Raw genomic sequence first — 22,147 nt, 5'->3', positions numbered from 1 at the left:
ATAATCCTTTGCTCTAAGGGATGAGAAAAAAGACACTAACTATTTATTCCAAGGTTGGTAACTCATGATTTGAATGCTATGGGTGTCAGCAAGTGATGTCTGCAGGGGATGTGTACAGTAACACTCCACCCATTCCTGGTATAACTTGGGTGCAGGGTGGGATGTGTTTGACATTGTGGACACATGGCAAAATAGTTTCCCCGCCAGGAGAAACAGCGCATCTACAAGGGGATAAGGGAGCAGAGCAAATTTCTGTCTTCAGTTTGTGATTTATACGTGCAAAATATTTTTTGTTAACCCATTCTATTTTATTGTAACTAAAAGTAGACCATTACTGTCCCAGGCAATGCGGGGTACTGCAGCTATTAGAACTGCAAAAAATTATAATTCGGGATACAGAAAATACATGATAGAAATTGAATCCAGGGAGTATAAAATAGTTTGCATCTGTACTGAGCATTACTCCAACAAGAAACATCTGTGTGAGAGGCTAAGATGATTCATTAATTATAGAAAAATATGTAATTATTACATAAAAGTCAGTCGTAATAAAATTACTAGGGTCACTATTAGATTACCTATGTGTATGTAAGGGATAATCCAATTATAAATTCTGTAAACCTTCCAAACATAAGAGAAGTTTCTTGACCATATAATGTGCAGCTTCATTGAAAAACTAACTTTCTGACAACAGCTTTACACATGACTGAATTCCTTCACTGCAAAAATTAGTGGGTAATTACTGCAGCTATTCTGCTATTTTAACCCTTTGTGCTGAGAAGGTGAAAGCTGCAGTGCCCCCCCACCTCCCCCCCATTATATAATAATATGCGGTGATTAAAATACTGTGCTGATGAGACTTTTTAGCAAAATTGAGCATGGAAACCCGCTGTTGCAAATCTGCAGTATTTACATCTCAGGTGGACACGCCGTTATTTATTCCTTTTATGTACCCTATATATTCAATCCTAAAGCTAAAGAACGTTATGAGGTTTGTAGGACTTCAGGCCACAACTGCTACAAATGAAGGCTACATTCACAATGCCGTATTGGGGACGTATATACGGCTGACATATATACACCATATGTACATCCCCAATAGACAAGAATGGGCTCAAACGAGCACAATATATCACTATGGAGAGCGGCGGGGGTGAGCCGTCGTCCTCTCCCCGGCGAGGACGCGAGCCCGCCATGCTACGATACGGTGGGTATACATCGTGTGAATGCAGCCCAAGTTTGTAAAAAAGGCATAATTTGCAAAACTCCATTTACAGTACCCTTCTCTGGAAAAAGATGTTTTGCAGTATCACTTCTTGTGTTGTACAATACTCACTCCAAGTTTCTGCTGAAATTGTTCTGTAAACCTTTTTTGTTTTGGTATTTATGGTTTCTCCAAATATTTCTAGTAATTGTTTCATATTTGTAATAAACCGGGCACATGTATGAAACTGTTGGATTGCCCTTTTCTTTATTTTTTTGTGACTTTTCATGGTGCATTTGCACATTAATGACTTTTCTTTCACTTAAGACCGTTCTTAAGACAGTTTCTGCAGTCCAACCTGAGTTATCACCTGAATCCAGGTGTAAAAGCGGCACCTTTTTTTTTTTTTAAAGTAGCAAATTTTGGTGCAGGTCTTCGGCTGCCCCTTACCAGGCGTAGAAAAATACTTGGAGCTGATTGCAAGTTTTTTTGTTGTAAAAATTTACTAAAGACCAAACGCTACATGTCTAAAAACTAGAATAGACTATGGGAGATTTATTTCAAAAATTGTTGCAGAAGGCACATAAACCGCCCGCCAACCGCAGCTTTTTGGCTTTTCCTAACCATCGCAGAGGCTATTGCAGAAAACTGCCAGAAATTTAACACAATTTACTAAAACGCTTCAGCTGATGAGGGGAATTTTAAAATATCAGTCTCAATGAATTTTCCCCTATGTGTAAAAGTTCACACCAAATGCAATCCATTGACATATTCTCGCCCGATTGTGGTGAAGAAAAAATGGCTCCTCAATTTCCTGTTTTTACTACTTATCCTCTTTTATTCCTCTGTCACATAAAACACTAAAGACTTATTCTCACAGGTGTCTGTTGCATATCCATTGGGAATGGATCAGTTTTGTTTCCGTTTCTTAACCAGATAACTCTTTATTGGATGAACTTATATTGCAGTTTGTGATTTTTGGCATTATGGGGCAGATTTATCAAGCTGTCTGAAAATCAGAATATTTCTAGTGATAAATCTGATAAATCTGCCCCTATATCTCAAAATCAGACAGGAGAGGAGATGATATGAGTTGTTTGGACAAGCTCTCTTGGAGAGATCACCATGTACCGGGCCCTCAAGCCATAGGTTCCCCACCATGACCAAAAGGAAGCTGAGTCCACATGGTGCCATTAGCGAGAAAACCAATACCCCCCAAAGTACTAATGTACTGACAATATAAGTAGGCAAAGTGCCAACAATTTAAAATGTGGTAGGACCTTATGTTACTTGGAGATTGTTTACTCAATGTTTTTAGTAAAATTTTAGGAATATAAAAAAAATTAAAAACCAGAACAATAAACCTAAATTACATGTAGATTTTCAGGAAGGAATTTCTCTTTATTTTAGGAAACTGCTACTCCACTGAAATCTTGTCTGGGCCTTCTGAATTTCCTTGCTGTGCTACAAGCTTATCCCATAGTAGGATAGGATGACTGTATTGATCTGTGTTTGTAGGCCAGCCTATGCTCTGTTAAGTAGGAAGTATTAGTGGTGCTGTCTGCTAGGCAACGATCTGCTACCTACTAAGCCATCGATCCTCTAGACCAGTGATGGCAAACCTTTTAGAGACCGAGTGCCCAAACTACAACAATGACCCGCTAATTTATCGCAGAGTGCCAACACAGAAATTAAATTTATGAATTTTACTCCCTTCTCTGTCACAGTTTACGTTGATACCAGCACCCCGAGGACACCAATAAAGCAGAAAATAGTCCCAGGCAGCGCTGTCACTTTAAAATAGCTCTGTGCATAGCCAATTTTGGGCTGTCTGGGACTGCAGGATGATACCTGGAGTCATCTCTGGTGATGGCCTGAGTGCCCACAGAAAGGGCTCCGAGTGCCACCTCTGGCACCAGTGCCATAGGTTAGCCATCACTGCTCTAGACGTTCTGATGGACTCTCTAATGAGTAATTACGATCACACCTTGGATTGTGCCGCTCTGAGATCTTCCAACCTCAATCTACCATAACCATAAATAGGGAGGCATTTTTTAATGACAAGACAGAAAGTAATAAACACAACAATATTATTTTTTTCCGTCGTGTCTTTGTCATGCTCATCCGTCCTCTTCTCGACAGACATTTGTGGCATTAAAAGCCTCACACAGTTGAAGTAAATTGGATGACAGAAAGGTGTGGAAAACACGAGACCCTGGTAAGGGGTTGACTCCCCCCTCTCCCATATCTCTTTATGGCCCTGTCATTTCTAATCATCCAGGAGCACTTGTGATCAGTATATCTGATAAACTTCTCCATGGTTTTCCCTTTTCAGCAGGATTCCCCATCCTATTCAACCCCTCTCCAACCCCGCGCTTTACCCCCCCTCCTTCTTTAAGTCTCAAGTATAAGCTTTCTAAGACGGAGATACACCGTGTCACAAGTAGCTGTGTACAGCCTTGCCTCTTACTACAACTAATTTGTGCAGGAAAAAATTAAATCAGGAGGTAAATTATTTCATGATTGCTCATTCCCAACAGAGTTGGGCATCATTCTGAAGAAAATATCTAATAATTGGTTTCAGCCTGTGTCAGACACATGCAATTCCCTTCACTAATGGCTGTGTGAGGTAGCACCGGGCCTCGGGGGTCAGCAAAGGACTGGAAATAGCTTAGCACTAGGCACAGCACTAGAGAGACGGAGCACATAGGAAATGAAGTGGCAATAAGTGTAATCCATAGGGGAAATGTGCTTCACTTGGAGTTTAATATATCGCCTCCATGTCTGGCAGCGAGCCACACGCCAATTGTTTACCTTTCTGTCAGCATCTGCATCTGTTCTGTTTTGTAAACGGCACTTAACGCTCAGCCGGTAAACGCTGGAATCAATAACAACAGCTAAGGGAATTCTTTTCTTTTTATCATATTCGAGAAAAAACGCTTCGCTACAAACAATGTTTGCCTTAGATTAACAAGGAACAGACATTAACAGGGTCAAAGGGATTTGGTTGGGGAAGAGTTTATTGCTTCAAAGACTCGCAGTAATTATATCGACGCAATTTGAACGTATTTTGTAACCCGTCCAAATGAAACTGTTAAAAATTTGCTTGCACGCCGTAATGAAGATGATTTTTTATAATTATCTTAAGTACTGTGTGTAGAAAACTGCTGGCACCTTCGGTAATAATTTCGTTTGTCGGATTACAGCTGGTTCGCTGAAATATTAAGGTGGCTTTTTATCGTTTTTTTTTTGGGGGGGGGGGGCGGGTGGCGATTAGACCAAGCTATGCAGATTATGTGAAATATGGAATCTGAAGAAGAAGGGGAGGGGGGTTGGAACGGCAGAGAAATGTGCCCGAAACAGTGTGAGTCTGTTAGTTATTATCTCCTCTAGAAGCCAGCGTATCATTAGATGTGAGATAGTATCTTGTGTAACCAGGCATATTCAGGATATACACTGTACAGATGAATGCTGTCACAAAGGATTGTTATAATAGTTATAGCATCACTTAAAACTTAATATCATCGAGAGCAAAGGAACACATTAATGTTAATGGGATTTGTGCACGTAACTCCCCATGCACTGCTTGGGAAATGTACCCCTTAATGTCTTGAAATTCAAAATAGGCCAGTTAAATTGCTTTTCTTTTATTAAACAGCCTCCTTTTCAATTGTAGTCCGACCGAAGTTACATTTTTTCCGCCACGTTTTATTGTTCGCAACTTGGCATTTATGGTTGTTTTTATTCGATTAATTAACCTTTATTTCTTTTCTTTTTTTTTACACCCCCCCCCCCCCCAAGTACATTTAGATGCACAATGTTTTTTCAGATATCGCCAAGTTGCATATAAGACACAGAAATATCTGCGGTGGAATGGGGGATTCTTGCACTACTCAGACGAACCAGTTTGATATGTGCTGTCATGGCATATCATGTGGAGTTCTACAACCACTAGAAAGCCATTATCCACTTGAATGCAGGGGTAATGCTTTGCAGCCCACTTCTACTTTGAAGGGGTCAAACATATTACATACTTAACACCTTATTTGCTGAGTGCACACGCAACGCTGAACTCTGGAGTCTGGAAAATGGACCGTTCTCCATGGAAACGCACATTCTTGACTCTTAATTGCAAGGAAAGAGGCCGATATGGCACAGTGGTTAACATGATTTGAATTCACTGGCTTGCAGATTTAATACTAGCCTTGGCTAAAGTGGTTGGGAATGGATGATGCTCCAACATTTTTTTTTTCCACAAAATTCTATATCATCACTTTTCTGTTAAGTGGTTTCCAAATTAATTGGCAGTGTCCTTTCAATTGATTGATGGCGTCCTAATCGGAAATTGAACACGTTACAGAAGAGATCCTGAATGCAAATATTTTTGTACCACAAACACAATTTTTTAGGGCACTCTGAACAAATGGGATGCATCAAGCTGTCGGCGTGCAAACAATTGGTGGGTGGTATGCAAAACGGAAAATAGTGGCATTAAGCGTCAGTCAGTATGAAACACAAAGCTCTGCTAAAAAAAAATATATTGGCTCAAATAGAACTCTTGTGTTTTGTTGTTACAAAAAGTAAAAGACAAACATAAACGTATAAGCTTTGTATTACTGCTGTTGGTTTCCATTGCTCTATTCCGTAATTGTATAAAAAACAGAACTGAGGGTAATCCATTCCCTTGACTTACATGTATACAGTTCTCCCATCTGCTATTTTTCAGTTATCTAAAATGCCAAAAATAGCTTTGCTGCAGTCGTAAATACCGGAATTTAGCAACAAACATCACTAACAATGTGTCAAATAATTGGTAAGTTTAGTTTTGCAGTAACTTTTTGTTATTTACTGATTCTGGACCGTCCACTGTAGAAATGCAGCTAGTTGTCTGGGTCCTTAAAGCAGCTGAATGGGATCCATGGGGAAACAACAGCGGTTAAAAATGACTGTCTTGTCTCCTGCAAAGTGCTCAATCGGGTGCTGTGCAAAGAAAAGCCCCAAAAGGTCCTCGAAACCGACCAAATAGTGACAAAAGTCACTAAAGAAGTAGTTTTCATCTGTAACAGTAGCCCCAGTTACAGTGGAAAAGATGAATGTTAAAAATAAAAAAATTTAAAAACCTGAAAGAGTAAATTTCCCAGAAATGAGACAGAAAGTAAAAATAAAAATTAAAGAAAAAAAAGTAAAACAATTAAAAAAAATATACAGTATTTTTTGGACTATAAGTCGCACCGGAGTATAAGGCGCACCATCAATAAATGCCTGCTAAAAATATCTAGGTTCATATATAAGGCGCATCGGATTATAGGGCGCACCTCATTATAAGGATGAATGACCAGCAGGGGGCAGACCTGTGCACAGTTCAAGGCAGCTGTTGTCTGTAAGAACGGTTCATATATAAGGTGTACTGGACTATAAGGCATTCCTTTGATTTACAAGAAAATCAAAGGATTTTTTGTGGGTGCCTTATAGTCGGAAAGATAGGGTATATGTGTATGTGTATGTATATATATATATATATATATATATATATATATATATATATATATATATATATATAATATACCCAAAAATGTGTTTGCTACTTCGATCATTAACGTCACTCTGTGCAACATCCAGTTACCCTAAAACAGACACGTGATATATCAAAATTTGTAGCATCAAAAGCCAAACCCTATTTTAATATCTGTTTTAGGTTATCGCTATATTATTCAGATAAAAATAGTTAAGATATAAAAAAATCAACAAGTCATTAGTCACTGTTCCAAAGACTTTTTGGCTATTGTGGTAGCGTGCCTAGTCAGTGGCTCCTCCAGTTTTAACCCCTGACTGCCAGGTATCAACTTTGGTAAAAGGATTATAAAATGTAATAAAAAAAAAATATATATTTTTTTTTACTATTTTATCAACTTTTAAGCCTAACACCTGGGGACTGTTACCAGTGTCTTTCCAAGCTTCACAGGCAATTAGGCTTCCTCATTCACTCTACCTGATGTATTCTCAATGCATCAGAGTAGGATACAGTGCACAATGGGACAGGAAAGTTCTCCCGCACAGTGTAACAGTCAGTGAAGCTACAGCACTGAGGGGCTTTGGTAACACCCCCAGTGTCCCCCTTCTAGCTAATTAGCATAATATAGTAGATATTAATGATATTAGAAGGAAGGAGGCTATGGAATACAAATATAAGAAGTGAACCACAGTCATGGTGCCAGGGTCTATGAGTAAGTGTTGCTTAAAGAGAATTAGAGGAGAAACTTGCAGAGTCTGAACTATTCTTTCTGAATGGTGCCCCCACAAGGGCAATCCTACTTTTTTCCTTTTTTCAACAATAAATTTTATTTAGGGAAATTGGTGAGACAATGGGGCTAATTTACTAAGGGTCCGCGGAGCGCATTTTCCTTGGGTTTCCCGACAATTTTGCGCCGCATTTAACAGGGGTTTCTGGCTCACGCGATCGGATTTTGGTGCATCGGCGCCAGTTTGCACGCAACGCAAATCGGGGGGCGTGGTCGCAGGACAACTCGACGGATACGGACTACGCGCAGGATTTAACATTTCGAATTGTGTCGCAAGATACGCACTTGCAAGCACACTCTGGTGGACCTCGGCGGGGAAGCGACGGATGCAGGAACTTGGGCGCACAAGTTTTGTAAATTGTGCCGGACTTCATCTTCGTTGGACCGTCCAAATCAGGCCCAGGTAAGTAAATTTGCCCCATAGTGTGCAACAAAATCGGCACGTACAGTTCACACAGGACTCAATCTAACATATGAGTAAGAGAACCAAAAAAAAACGGATACATGAACATGGTCCAAAGTAGATGGGGGATTCATTCTTAGATGAATTCTTTCTAAATGAAATTGTGTTGAAGTTGGCTTCATGATTTCGGCATGTTGGTAATATTACTTGTAAGTGAACGAAATACATCAGAGATCATTCTGTCCTTTCAAATCGCCAACATTTATACTACATTACCAAATAATAAAAGGGATATCACTATAGTTACTGTTTTGAGCCAAACTGCGTAGTTTTTAATGAGAGGAAGAACGCATTTGGCCCTAAGGCTGCGATGGAACTACAACTCATTATAGGGATGATAATCGAACAATAGCTATAAAACTGTATTAGTAGAAGCGATGGTGGATTCAATTCCATCACTGTACTTTCCTTATTGCCCTCTGTGGTCTTGCAATCATTTTCTAGTATGTTGCAGTTGTTGTGGGCAATGCCAGGAAACGGAATATACCAGCGCTGTGTAAATGTATTGTGTGATATTACTAGTTGCCATATCCTCACTACAAATGATATCGAACACAGCTCCGGACAAATTATAATTGTATAGGTCCAGGGAACAGATGACCCCTGAATTGTTTTTAACCTGAATAACCAGGTTTCATTTAGAAGAAAATAAAACCCGGAGACAGCGTATGGGTTTTAGTGTATAAATATAAATTGTGAATACAGGAAAACAAATGAGGTCTTGTTAGTGCGGAACCGAAATCTAAGAAAAGGAAGATATCTAACGTATTGTGGGTCAAGCAAAGGTTCAACTTTCTAACAAGAAAGCTTTTCCTCTCCCAAAAAAGTAATCAGACTTTGGAATTTGCTTCAAGATGAAGTAGTGTCTACAAATGTACTTAGAGAATTTAATCTTAAATTGGATTCCTTAAGGCGTGCAGAAGCCTTTTGATTATGCCAGTGTTTTCCATCAAAAATTTCTGCTCCTACACATGACTCCTCTGGTGCAGGACGTCTCGTCATCCAGATAATAAAAATGTGTTAGTAGTGTCCGAGGGAAACTAATACAATTGTTTTTATTTCCAGTGTGACGGATGATTAAAAAACTTTCACATTTACAATAAAAAGAACATCGACTTTTTCTGTGACAGTCGATATTTCAGCTGCAGAGTATCTCCCTGGACTGCTCACCCTTCAACTTTATTTACAGGGGTTGGACACTTTCAGCAAATAATTGATATGGTTTGTGTAATGAAAAGTTATACAGCTTTCCAATACACTTTCTCTATCAATTCCACATGGTTTTCTAGATCTCTGCTTGCTGTCATTTTATAGATTCAATAGCTTCATTGTTTACTTACTGTCCATAGTCATGTGATGTCACACAGTTGCACGGCTCGTTATATCACAGAGAGTAATCAGAGCTGTGAACCTGTGTGACATCACATGACCACTTGAGGTTCCTGTCTACTGGTAACTGAGTGAAAAACGTTGTCATCATTTCATCATTTGAGAGATCAAACAGTTTATTGGTTGGTGACTGGGTCCAAATGGGGTCATGCTTTAAGTCCTTATTGCCATAGAATGTTTTTCGCCCAGGATATCATCTACTTTATATCTAACTTGGTATGTTATCTCTTGATCCATTCATATCTATCAAAAGAAACCTTACACATTGCAAATACAATACAATCAACTAATTTAAATTGCTATTCTATTTCTTTGTACAAGTCGACTTAGTGGTTAGCATTACAACCTTGCAGCGCTGGGGACCTTGGTTCAAGTTCCAGGGTCAACATCTGCAAAGAGTTTGTATGTTCTCTCTGGGTTTGTGTGGGTTTGCCCGGTCTCCTCCCACACTCCAAAACATACTGCTAGGTTGATTAGATTGTGATCCCCATGGGGACAGGGACTGATTTGGCAAACTCTGTGCAGCGCTGCGTAATCTGTGTGCGCTATATAAATAAAAGAATATTATTATTATAAGTCATGTGGGTGATCCTTTAGGGCACTATTTTAGACACTTAAAATTGGATGCATCCAGCTGTTTAAATATGTTGGTGAATGATATCCACCTCTATATTATGTAGGTCTTGGAGGAAACTAAATGGAGATTTAAAATAAAAAAATGAAAGAAGTTTTGATTAAACAACAATGGAGATTTAGCCTTTGCAGGCCACCTTTGTGGCGATGTATAGAGACTCTAAAGGGTGCATTCAGACAGCCGTATGCCCTCCCGGCCGCAGCCAGCTGGACCTACAGCTGTGCGCTGGAGAGGAGGAGGAGTTGACCCCTCCCCCTCCATAGAGAACAGTGGCGCACCACCGCACTCACTGGGAAAGAGAGCATGCTCTATCTTTTCACGGTGTGCGGAGCATAACGATGCCACATATGCGTACGGCCGCCAGGCCACCATTGCCATCTATGGGGACGTATATGCGGCCGCAAATTTGCGCCCGTATATACATCCCCATAGACGGCCGTCTGAATGTACCCCAAGATCATGAATTCTCCACGGGGGATTCTTGTAAGGAAATACATCTTCCAGGATGGCACAAGGAAAACTTTGCCTCAGTGCTACATTGAAAGGCAGCTCCCGATACATCAGCGCATGACGTACACAAAGCCTAGTGACTTGATGTGGGATAATTAGCCGGCTGTATTATGCATGCGTAATTAGTTGGTGAGCAGTCCAAATCAGTTGATCATCTCCTAAGGCCAGAATGAGCAGAAATGTTAATAACTAAATTACATATTTTCCTTCTAATATATCTGAAAATAATTCCAGATGAATTTTTTTTAGTTTTTTAGAGAAAAAACTAAACTATAAACATTTAAGGGCTCATGCAGTAGGTTGTTACACTTTTATATAGTACAAAGCCATCTGAGAATTGTGGTATAAGCATATGAGATCCCTTTTTTGCTATTTTGAGTTTTCTCAATTACATGCAGAGACACATAGTACCGTATTTTTCGGACTATAAGACGCTACTTACTATAGTTTTATACAGAAAAAACGGACCATATGTCACGGCAGGGAGTATTAATCTAGTTTTACAAAGCTGCCATTGGCAGAAAAGGTACCCATATCCGGACAAAAAACAATTATAAAACGTCACTTTTATTATTCCTATATAAAATAGTGGTAGCTTTGCTACCCGGTGCTCCATGAAAGTAGAGGTGATTTATAAACACAGTGTGACACAGTTTACTGGGCCTATAATGAACAGTTTAGTATTGATATATGCTGTGGCATACAGGTTGCCAGCGCCCAGGGTTGTGGATTTAGGGCTATAGGTAAAGCGTTTATTCTCACGCTCAGGTTTATCTCACATGAACTGAGAGTTAGTCAGTAGAGGTGCTGTTGTTTATAACAGTTGGAATATTACACAACCCCTGTCACCACTGAGTGTGGTAAGAGTGACTTGGAGACCTAGACGGGTGGCCACTACATTAATGGCCTTTTATTTCTATTAATGGCTACAGTGACTTCTTACTATAGGACGCACCCCAGATTTAGGAAAAATATATTTTACACCAATTAAAATATCCCTGTTGGTCGCACTAAAGCACAGCATACACAGACAGCTGTGCATCATCCATCCACATACACGTTCAGTTCTGTATCATCCATCCACATACACACTCAGCCTGCATCATCCATCCACATACACACTCAGCTCTGTATTATCCATCCACATACACACTCAGCATTGCATCATTCATCCACATACACACACAGCTCAGATATACATACTCAGCCCAGCTATACAAACACACAGAACCACACACACACACACACACATACTTACCCCATTCCCCTTCTTCTTACCCTTGCCCAGGGCAGCATGGCAGTATGAGACCTGTGGTGATGTAAGAAGCATGTGATCAGTCACATGATTCTGACATCACCGCAGGTCCTGTACCTGTAGAAAGAGCAGTACGGAGGCTCTGGGAGATCGGGTTCAGCTCTATATCAGGGCATCACCCGATTTCCCTTACAGCAGTCAGGAGGGTCTGGCAATGCTGGATCCTCCTGACCTCTGGTCTATAAAACGTAGGCACTTTTTTTTTTCTTGCTAAAAAGTGCGTCTTATAGTCCAGAAAATACGGTAATCAACAGTTGTGACAGGCTCCATCAGATTCTTTGTATAGTAATATTTTTTTCCTAGAAGTAGAGAATTACAGTAAAGTATCTGTGTTCATGATGTGCCAGGTGGTGCTTGTATAGGAATTTATGTGCACTGCATCCTGTAAATATTTCATACACGTCCCAGATGTAAACCTTTACACAATGGTTGATGCTTCATTTTCTTCCTTACTGTGCACACAGAAATAGGGACACCATGGGGGGCAGCTGGGGACACCATGGAGTGACTCAGGGTCTGGTTCTTTTCAGTACATAAGTGTGAATCCAGCCCATATCACATGATGTAGTGATCTGGAAGAAAAAATTATTATTATTATTTATTTATGGAGCACCATTAATTCCATGGAGCTGTACAGTCAGTAAGGGGTTCACATACGTTACATTAAGACAAGATTAAATGAAAGTACAAATACAAAACTACAGTGATCAGGAGACACGTAGGAGAACCCTGCTCGTGAGGCTCTACATGGGAGGGTAGATGGAGGCACAATGAAAAGAACTTCAATAAATGGAATTGCAACCCTTCTGGGGCCTGGGAAAGGCTCTTTTTTCATTCCAGAGAAACAGCAATGCTAAACCGATGGGCTTATATCAGTATTTAGCAGTGAACTACTGCATTTTGTATTTCTCTGGGAAACGCCCTTAACGGGGTTTTCCCATAAACTAAATTTAGGCCCGATTCCTTAAGATAGGGCCTAACTTGCTGATTAGTGGGGGTCTCACTGCTGAGACACCCACAGATCCTTAAAAATAGGGGTCCAGCGGAACAGAATGGAGCAGAACAGTCATGAACTGCCGTCTGCTCCATTAATCTCTATGGAGCTGACCGAAATTGCCGAGCACCGCAAATTGCGATATCCATCAGCTCCATAGAGCAGAACAGTCATGTGTGGCTGTCTGCTCGATTAGCCTAACAGAGCGACGAGGGGTCGAACGGACTTTTTTCGCGATCTGAGGCGTCTCAGCACTGAGACCCCCACTGATCAGCAAGTTAGGCCCTATCCCGTGGATACGGCCCAACTTTAGTTAATGGGAAAACCTCTTTATTCTGTAAAAGAAGTAGTCTGAAGCTAACCCATTGCATCATCAGCTGCTCCATGCTTTACGCTACAGGTCTGAACGCTCCCCTAATAGGAAGTCTGTTTGTTTTGTGATATGTACCATTTTCATACAATGATGATAGAATGATAATCTACAGAGGACTATACCACCAGTAGATCCACAGGAAGCCGAGAGACACGCTCCCGTGAAGATCTTTGTTTTATGTATTCCTACAACATGTGTATTTCATAATAAAATGTCCATGTTATTGTTTTATTGTTTTTATAAGTTCAGATAAAATAGAAGATGTTTTGTTTTAGCCCCGAATCCTGAGGATCAGCATAAAAAAGCCTCTGATACACCTTTAAAGCTGAGTCAGCTGAAATCCTTGTCGGAGTTCATTAGCCTTTCATTGTGGCTTGAAAACAAAGTGGAGAAGACAACTTCTGAAATTCTGCTTCTTTCCTGTTACCCAGAAATAAAAGGAAATGTACAAGGTAATGGATTGCATTGATATCTATAAGAAATGTGTCACAATGTATATGAATTGTAGGATTACTTTCTGAGCAGGACTGTATTTATAGAGGATACTTGGTATTGATGTTTATTTTGCAATCACAGGAGTCCCTTGTTAAACCTGGGCTCCAATGCAACCTCTATAACCGAGGCCTTTATCTCTTAAGTGCCATCTATAGTAGTTATAAATCCTGAAATGTACAATTTTGTAAAGTCACTGCTGATGCCAAAGGCCTTATGAGCTCACAGAGATGTGCAAGAGAAGTTTGGCAAATGTGAACACCTCGGAGTGACTTAATGTCGGGATCTCTTCAGTACAGTACCATCTATCCAGCCCCCAATAATGCAATAATCATGTGACCCTTCAAGTGGTTGGTACTAGCCTGGGACATAATTTCCCAGCCTGTCATATTTTTTTAAATCCACAAAAACAGATGACACACCGAATTATTTGGAGTATTGAAGGATTAATGGAGGAATAAAACAATGTAGAGTTACAAATGATGCCCCATTATTTCATGGATAATTCAAATATTTAGAAAAATAGATATGTCAGGAGAGGTGACAGGTCCCCTTAAGATGGTTATGTTCTGATACTGAATTATTCTTAGACATCAAATCAAAAGTTTGGGGAACATAACTAGAAAAAGAGATAAAATGACATATGTGATCATTAAGAAATTTTTTTTTTGTGATCTGAATAAATGTGAACAAAAGATTTTTTGTTCTTTTATTGTATTGTTCTAGATTGAAGTAAAGACGTGTGTTCACTTTTATCTAAAAATTTTTTGTCAGGGTATTTTAAGTAGTGTAGATCCTGCTTTTCGTAATCTTCCTTAGGTGAAAGGAATCGTTATATAATAGAAGGATTTTTCCCAGGAGGTGCCGTGGGATAGGCTGAGGCGGCCTTGCTCCCTCTGGCCTTTTATCAGTGGTAACATTTTCCCATTGTAAAAAGTCATCACAAATGAACAGAGAATGGAGAATCATGGCAGTCATATTGCCTGTTTAGGGCTTTCAGTGTTCTTTAAAAACTTAATAAAGGTCTCTACTGAGGTTGGATTAAAAGAACCTGTTAAGAAGGCAATTGCTTCCCAAGAGATAACCTCTAATGATAAGAAAAAGGGGAAAAAAAGTCTTATTGCTGCTTTCACATTGTCAAGACAGAAAGGTCTCTGTATCTTTGTCCTACAAATGAATTTTGAGAATAATCTCATACTGCTCGGAGAGAGATAAAAATCCAGGTACTTCTTGCCTGCCAGCATCTTAAATTTTCACGAAGGATTTGATAAGGGATTAGAAGTTTTCTATTTGTGTCAGCTGCCATAGTAGGTGTGATCAGAAGCGCGGTGCAGAAAGGCACCATGGAGACACGTGATTGCTGAATCCTATATAACTTATTTTTAGAAATAATTTTATCAGGTTATTACTGAAATTTTAACTCATCTGCTGATGTCAGTTTAGTGATAAGGACAATATCTGTTGCTTCAAAAATGTGATATTTTTTCAAAGTTTTATAAAGCAAAACCAATAAAGAATACATACAACAACATAGAATACTATAGTAGAATGATTACATTTTACAGAGATTCAACAGAATCCTATAATTGTAAAGTCCTCAATTCACCTTTCCACCTTTTTTGTGTTTAGGCAGTCGAAGGATGGATTTAAGTGATGACAATACCAGAGACAACATTATTCTGGATGAAAGTTCCTTGCTGATGAAAGAAATGGTATGTTAAGAGCGGAATTATGCTGTGATAAAACACAGATTGCTGACTGTGATAGAGGATAGGAAAAGCAGTAGAAACATACTTTAGGTGGTAGTCTTGTGTGTTGCACAGACAGACTTATCCATGGTGTACTTGAAGGGCAGTGTCCGCAGGCCTTCGGGTAACGAATGATTGTGCTGTTGTGAGCTTTAAAGGGAACCTGTCCAAACTAACCCACACTAACATATCATTGAAAACTGCATAAAAAAGAAATCCATCGGCATCAGGCATATGACTAATCAGAGACCGTAATGGTTTTCTAATCAGAAACAGGAACAGAGAAAGTAGGGCAATAGCTGGGTCAATATCCAGTTCGACGTCCAATATTTTTAGCTTGAGAACAAGGATCCCAGGGCAGCCCCACCAGATATGTAGCATAGTGCCCCTGTCTTGAGAACAACACCAAAACTGGTCTGAAACAGAGATAGAAAACAGAGTTTTGCCGGAAATCTGTACCGTCGAGGCAGCACCTTGTAATTGGTTCCCTGTGCCCTACAGGATAAAGTGAACCTATGGCAAAGATCGAAGGCTCGTTGCCCACAGGCTTTGTAGTAAGACTTTCCCAGCTCACGCTCCCAAATCCAAGCAAATGGTGTGAGTCGTGTTTTGGGGTCAGTAATAATGTCATAGATATGGCACCATTGGTGTGTGTGTGGGGGGGGGGGGGTTAAGGCACAGCTCTTCAAAATCAGTAAGGTTCTTGTGGTGCTTCAGAGTAGGTTCAGAAGAGACTGCAGGGTGTGTAAGTCCGTGGGGGTAGTCATGGAGTGGAAAGTTGCCGGCGGGTCTTTGATAAGCCCACAGACATTCCAGGGCAGAAGGATGGAGTACCAGTAATTGGGGTGAGAGGTCCATCCTGGGTGAATAGGGACCACTTCCCCTTTAGCGATCTGATAGTTAGCAACGACTGTGACTTAGGGGATTTGGAGTGTTTTGTAGGCCGAAGGAGATAGCCAAGGGAGGTTCGACAGCGGTATTCCCAAGAGCGCTTGGTCTACCACAGTCCAGGATCATTAACATTTTTTATAAAGTCGATTTCTTGGACTAACAGAAGACTTGGACTAACCAAACGTAAGAAAACCGTGCCACTAAGGTAATGAGCATGATGTTGGGGACAGTCTACCACCAGTAAATCTAATGCTAGATGTCCCTTAAAACAAAGTTTCTTTTCTGCCAATACTCCCATCCTATAAGATGCATTGTGTAATATAATGGATTGGGGACCAACAATGTCACCATACCAGTTTGTATTTAAAGAATTTTCAAAGTGGTCCCCTGGTTTTTATCCTGTAACCCTCGTATGGGGCTCAGACCTTTCCCTCAGGTCACTACCTCTAGGAGTATTCTGCAGTATAGACCCATCAGACCCATCAGTTTTAGGTACAGAAGAAGCAGGCATGAGCATAGTCATAGTAACTATCCAAGTTTGCATCTCCTGCAGTTTACTTGCACCTGTTTTATTATGTCCAGTGACTTCATTCATTTATAATACTTATGTGTCATTCATTTTATAGCCTACCCTGAAATTTGGTTGGAGGAACAGCCTTAAAGAAATAACAGATTCCCTTTCATGTAGCATAAGTAGTGAATTGGAAACAGTGACCACATCTATTCTGCAGAGAGAATCTCCAGACCTATTTCCTACAGGAAGGTTCCAAGTGGATCTTGCCCACATCTCCCACACCTATGAATACTATGGGTCCACCTTGGAAAAACAGAGGCCTAAAAAAGTTGCACAAGTAAGTAGAAAACACCGGTAGACACTAAATATTATAATTATGTTGCTTTGGACATATATATGTTGATAGAAAGTAGACAATTTATTATTATGGGTTGTAAAATTTTTGGCTTATCCATATCCCATGACAGACTACGTGTAGATCTTACATACTGAATGATTTGTCATCATGTGGTGAAAATCCATTTATGACCACTTTGCATCCCATCAGTGGAAGTCCACACCAGTTATTCTTTCTGAATTTTCAATTGAAAATGATGAGGCACAAGATAAAATCTCCACCTACCATCTGAAAGCGCACAGCACATGTATAAATAAGGCTTCAGAGATGAGGGTTACCCAAAATAAAAATAGTGATAAGAAACTGTTGCTGCTCATGTACGTGAGCATAATGGGGCTTATTTACTAAGGGTCTGCGGATTGCATTTCCGTCTGACTTGCCGACATTTTCGGGATTTGCGCCACTGGGACAGGTATTTAGTAGGGGATTGTGTCGCACACAATCGGATTTTGCCGCAGCGGCGCCGACTTTCATGCGACAGAAATGGGGGGGGGCGTACCGTTAGACAATCCAACTGATTCGGACTGAGCGCGGGATTTAACATTCAAATTGTGTCACATCCAATGCACTTACATGCACCAGGAAGAAGAAGGTGAACTCTGTCGGACCTGAGCGGGGAAGCGACACATGCTTGATATCGGGCGCACAATCTTAGTGAATCGTTCAGTGTATTGTCGTCGGAAAATGCACTTTCGCGAACTCCGAGGAAGCGGGTAAGAAAATGTGCCCCAATGTTCTCAAAGTTAGTAAGGACCATAGATACAAAGTATGTTGGAAGGTGCTATTAATTTAAAACCAAACCTGTCACCAAGAATGTCATTTTTAGATAGTGACAGGTTCCTATAGTCTATGCTGATTTTAAAAATGCCTTTGTCAGCATTCCAATTTATTTCAGCAGTTTATGATAGTTTATTTGACATTTCTTGGCTCCCTGCTAGCAGTCTGTGGTGAGTCCTGGGGAGGGGCAGCTGCAGCCTGTGTGTGTCTGTTTCTCCTCTCCTCCACACTCATCCACCTCCCTCCTTCTCCTCATTTCCTTGTCTCCATGTGCATTAAGCAGGCAGCGGAGGGAGAGGGAGGGGGATGGTGTGGAGGAAAGGAAGAATGCATGAGGAGACACAGGCACACACAAGCTGCAGCTGCACCCACCTGGGACTCACCACAAGCTGCTGACAGGGAACCATGTAATGTAATGAAACTTGTATAAACTATTTAAATGATTAAGAATGCTGACAAAGGCGTTGTTAAAATCAGCATAGCATAGACTTTTGGAAACTGTCACCAGCCAACAATCACATTTTTGGGGACAGATTCGCTTTAAGTGTTTAAACTGTTATTTACATGCTGGGTTACATTAAGACTACCACTAAGCTATAGATTTATTGAAGTTTTGAGGGAATATGATTGTTTATTTGGACTCCAATCCATGGAAGAAGATATAAGTGTCTTTTTTAAAGGACATCTGTCACCAGATAACTGGTGGTAGAGTGTCCTAATTATTTTGTTCGTTCAATCTAGGGGATGAGGGGACTGTTTCTTGCCTTTTTAATACTGATATATCAACTTTGAAAAAGTGCCATAGGCGCTCTGGCAGACGGCCTACAAGCTCCTCTCGGCTTCCCCGGCCTTTAATGTATGCACGCCCCCCGCTACAAGCCTCCTCCTGCTCTCGGTCGGTGACGTTTGAGCCAGGTCGTGTTGAGAGCGTGGCGTGTACTCTCTCCTAGTTCCCTGGCCGGGAGCAGGAGGAGGCTTGCAGAGCGGACGTGCATAAATTAAAAATTGGGGAAGCCGAGAGGAGCTTAGGCGCCGTCAGTATTCAAGAGGCAAGAAAACCTGTAAGAAACAGTCCCCCCATCTCCTTGATGGAGCAAACAACCTAATTAGGAGACTCTACCACCAGTAATCAGGAGATAGATGTCCTTTTAAAAGGGCTGTGAGCATATAATACATTTACACAAGTTTTTAATCAATTATGTTTTAATTGAACATTGTAAGTGAAATTGAAAGACTTCTGTTATATTGCTTACTATTATCCATTGTTAAATGTGTAAGCTCAGAACATTAGCCGGTGGTGTAAAAGGTAGTAGGAGAGTGCCCTATACATGCAGCACATCACCATGATGTGGTTTTACAAAATTATAACAGTATTTTAACAATAGACCTCTCTACCCTCAGTTTTGCTTTGACATCATGGAAGAATTTGATGGACTCTTCCCATTGGCTTTGGCCTGCACTTCTGATTCACTACAGAACATAAGGAATTGTTTTGTAGACGTGTTCAGCAAAGCTGCATTTTCCATTCTTGCCAAACTAGAAGAGTGTAGTTCACTAGTACCAGACAAAGCTCCGGTGAAGGCCTACCTTGTTGTCCTGTCTTCTGCTGCCCATGTCTTGTATCATGCATCACACTATAATGAGCAGCTGAGTAAGAGGTATGTATGTCTTGTATGTGATAATCTTACCTCTAATAGGAATATAAACTCCTTCGATATATCTGGTGTTTTGGCAGTGCTCAAGTTGGGGAACCACCCCCGATATTGTTGCAAAATAAACACTTGGCACTCAAAATAATGCAATTCTTGATTTTCAGTCTTAAAATACTACCTTCATCGCATACGGATTGCACATAGGCAAAAATCAAGGCAGGACAAATTTGGGAAAATAGTACAGTGTTAGTACACCCATGTTTTCCATTATCCCGCTTTTTGCTCCTACTAGAACTAAACTATTTTTAAGATAAACATTCTAGGTGCTTGGTTCTCTTTAATATTTCACTGTATTTACATTATTCCTATATCTTTATCAGCAACACACTTGGCTGCTATGAATCTCTTGGAAGAAAGCAGCTCTTTTTATAATGTATTTGTTATGTTCAGGTTATGGAAGAGGGAAATACAAAACACAGCACCATACTGCTGGAATCACATGTGCTTTTTTTTCTGGATCAGGAGTGGATCCAAAAAGTGAAGAGAAATATCAGTCTTGGGCTACATGTACATACCCATGGCCATATGCTCTTCTCAGACCGCAAGCAACAGGCCCATGGTCCAGCCATGGTGCAGCCTGTGTGTCATGAGCCTGCTCTGAGGACCGTTTTTTGCAGATTGGCTGGTTGACTCCTACATGACCATGTGTATGAGCCCTTAGAAAAACATTGGACCTTGTGTTATCCCTTGAAATAATTGATAGCACAGTTACAAACCATAGTGAAGTTCTTGAGATCAGAACAAATTGGAGGCTTCAGCAGTTATTCATATACTGTATTACTGGCAAAATATCCAAAAAGTCTTCTGATTAGATGGATTTCCATGTTGCAATACTTGGAAAGCGTTTACGTTATATAATAATGAAGAACACGTGCATGTCTTTATCCTCATGTTCCTCACAACCGCTCAGCTTATTCTCTTTTGATCTTTTTGCGCAGAGCATTGTTTCTAGCAGTCATCAAACGATATCAGGAATTTATCAGCGATCTCCAGATTCAAGTTACAAATTACTGTGTCAACGTTTGTGCTACAAGCCTTTTCCTGGATGCAGAGAGTCACCACTGGGATGACAACAAGGCGTTTTATGAGGTGCGAGCGTAAGGACAACATTCTTTAGTGGGATAATGTTATATTTCATCATTTTCCTTTCATGGTTGCAAGTCCTAGGCCACCGATGGTTCAATGACAGATTTTAGATGACCATAGGAATTATAATGGGATGTATAAATAGTAGAAAAGGCTTCTGGGTAATATTAGGTCATTAAACATGCTACAAAATTGGAGAACTTTACATATTCCACTAAAATCTCCACTGTTAGAACAAGTGATAATAGTAAACTTTGTAATATACAGTGGGGGACAAAAGTATTTAGCCACCAATTGTGCAAATTCTCCCACTTAAAAACATGAGAGAGGCCTGTAATTGACATTATATGAGACACAAAATGAGAAAACAAATCCAGAAAATCACATTGGGGCAGATTTACTTACCAGGTCCATTCACGATCCAGCGGCACGTTCTCTGTGGCGGATTCGGGTCTTCCGGCGATTCACTAAGGTAGTTCCCCCGATGTCCACCAGGTGTCGCTGCTGCGCTGAAGTTCATCGGATTGCACTGAAGTTCACCGTCCTACGCTGGGTTCAGGTTAGCGCGTGTCAAGCGACACTTTTTTTTAAAAATGCGGCGGTTTTTCCGAATCCGTCGGGTTTTCGTACGAACACGCCCCCCGATTTCCGTCGCGTGCATGCCGGTGCTGATGCGCCACAATCCGATCCCACCGCCAAAATCCCGGGGAAAATCGGCGCAAATTGAAAATTTTCGGATAACCCGTCAGAAAAACTCGAATCGGGCCCTTAGTAAATAACCCCCATTGTCTGATTTTTAAAGAATATATTATCTAATTATGGTAGAAAATAAGTATTTGGTCACCTGCAAATAAGCTAAATTTTTGGCTCTCAAAGATCTCTCACTTTTGCTTTAAGAGGCTCCTCTGTCCTACACTCATTGCTTGTATTAATGGTTCCTGATTTAACTTATCAGTATAGAAGACACCTGTCCACAACCTCAGTCACACTCCAAAGTCCACTATGGTGGAGACCAAAGAGCTGTCAAAGGACACCAGAATCAAAATTGTAGACCTTCACCAGGCTGGGAGGACTGAATGTGCAATAAGAGGCAGCTTGGTGTGAAGAAATGACCTGTTGTAGCAAAAGTTAGAAAGTGGAAGACACATAAGACCACTGATAATCTTCCTCAATAAGGGGCTTCACACAGGATCTTACCCCGGGAGGTCAACATGATCACAAGAATGGTGAGCAAAAATCCAAGAACCGCATGGGGGGACCTAGTAAATGACCAGCAGAAAGCAATGTAACTAAGGCTACCGTCCGTAACACACTACACCCCCAAGGACTCAGATCCTGCAGTGCCAGAC

The 22,147-nt window shown here is 40.6% G+C and overlaps 1 protein-coding gene across 6 annotated transcripts in view; it reads left to right on the top strand.

The window, feature by feature from the left end:
- KIAA0825 (KIAA0825 ortholog) overlaps positions 1–22,147 on the top strand; it is a 264,884-nt gene that overhangs the window by 35,895 nt on the left and 206,842 nt on the right. For all 6 annotated transcript variants that reach the window (XM_072139641.1, XM_072139636.1, XM_072139647.1 and 3 more), the window contains exons 5-9: positions 13,457–13,633; positions 15,303–15,385; positions 16,939–17,163; positions 19,402–19,658; positions 20,651–20,801. In XM_072139641.1, coding sequence (XP_071995742.1) covers positions 13,457–13,633; positions 15,303–15,385; positions 16,939–17,163; positions 19,402–19,658; positions 20,651–20,801 — 893 coding nt within the window. The remainder of the gene's footprint in view (positions 1–13,456; positions 13,634–15,302; positions 15,386–16,938; positions 17,164–19,401; positions 19,659–20,650; positions 20,802–22,147) is intronic.

This window comes from Engystomops pustulosus, chromosome 1 (genome assembly GCF_040894005.1).
Source record: "Engystomops pustulosus chromosome 1, aEngPut4.maternal, whole genome shotgun sequence".
Taxonomy (NCBI): domain Eukaryota; kingdom Metazoa; phylum Chordata; class Amphibia; order Anura; family Leptodactylidae; genus Engystomops; species Engystomops pustulosus.
Note: the sequence above shows the minus strand (reverse complement) of the source record. Positions and strands in the feature narration are given on the sequence as shown.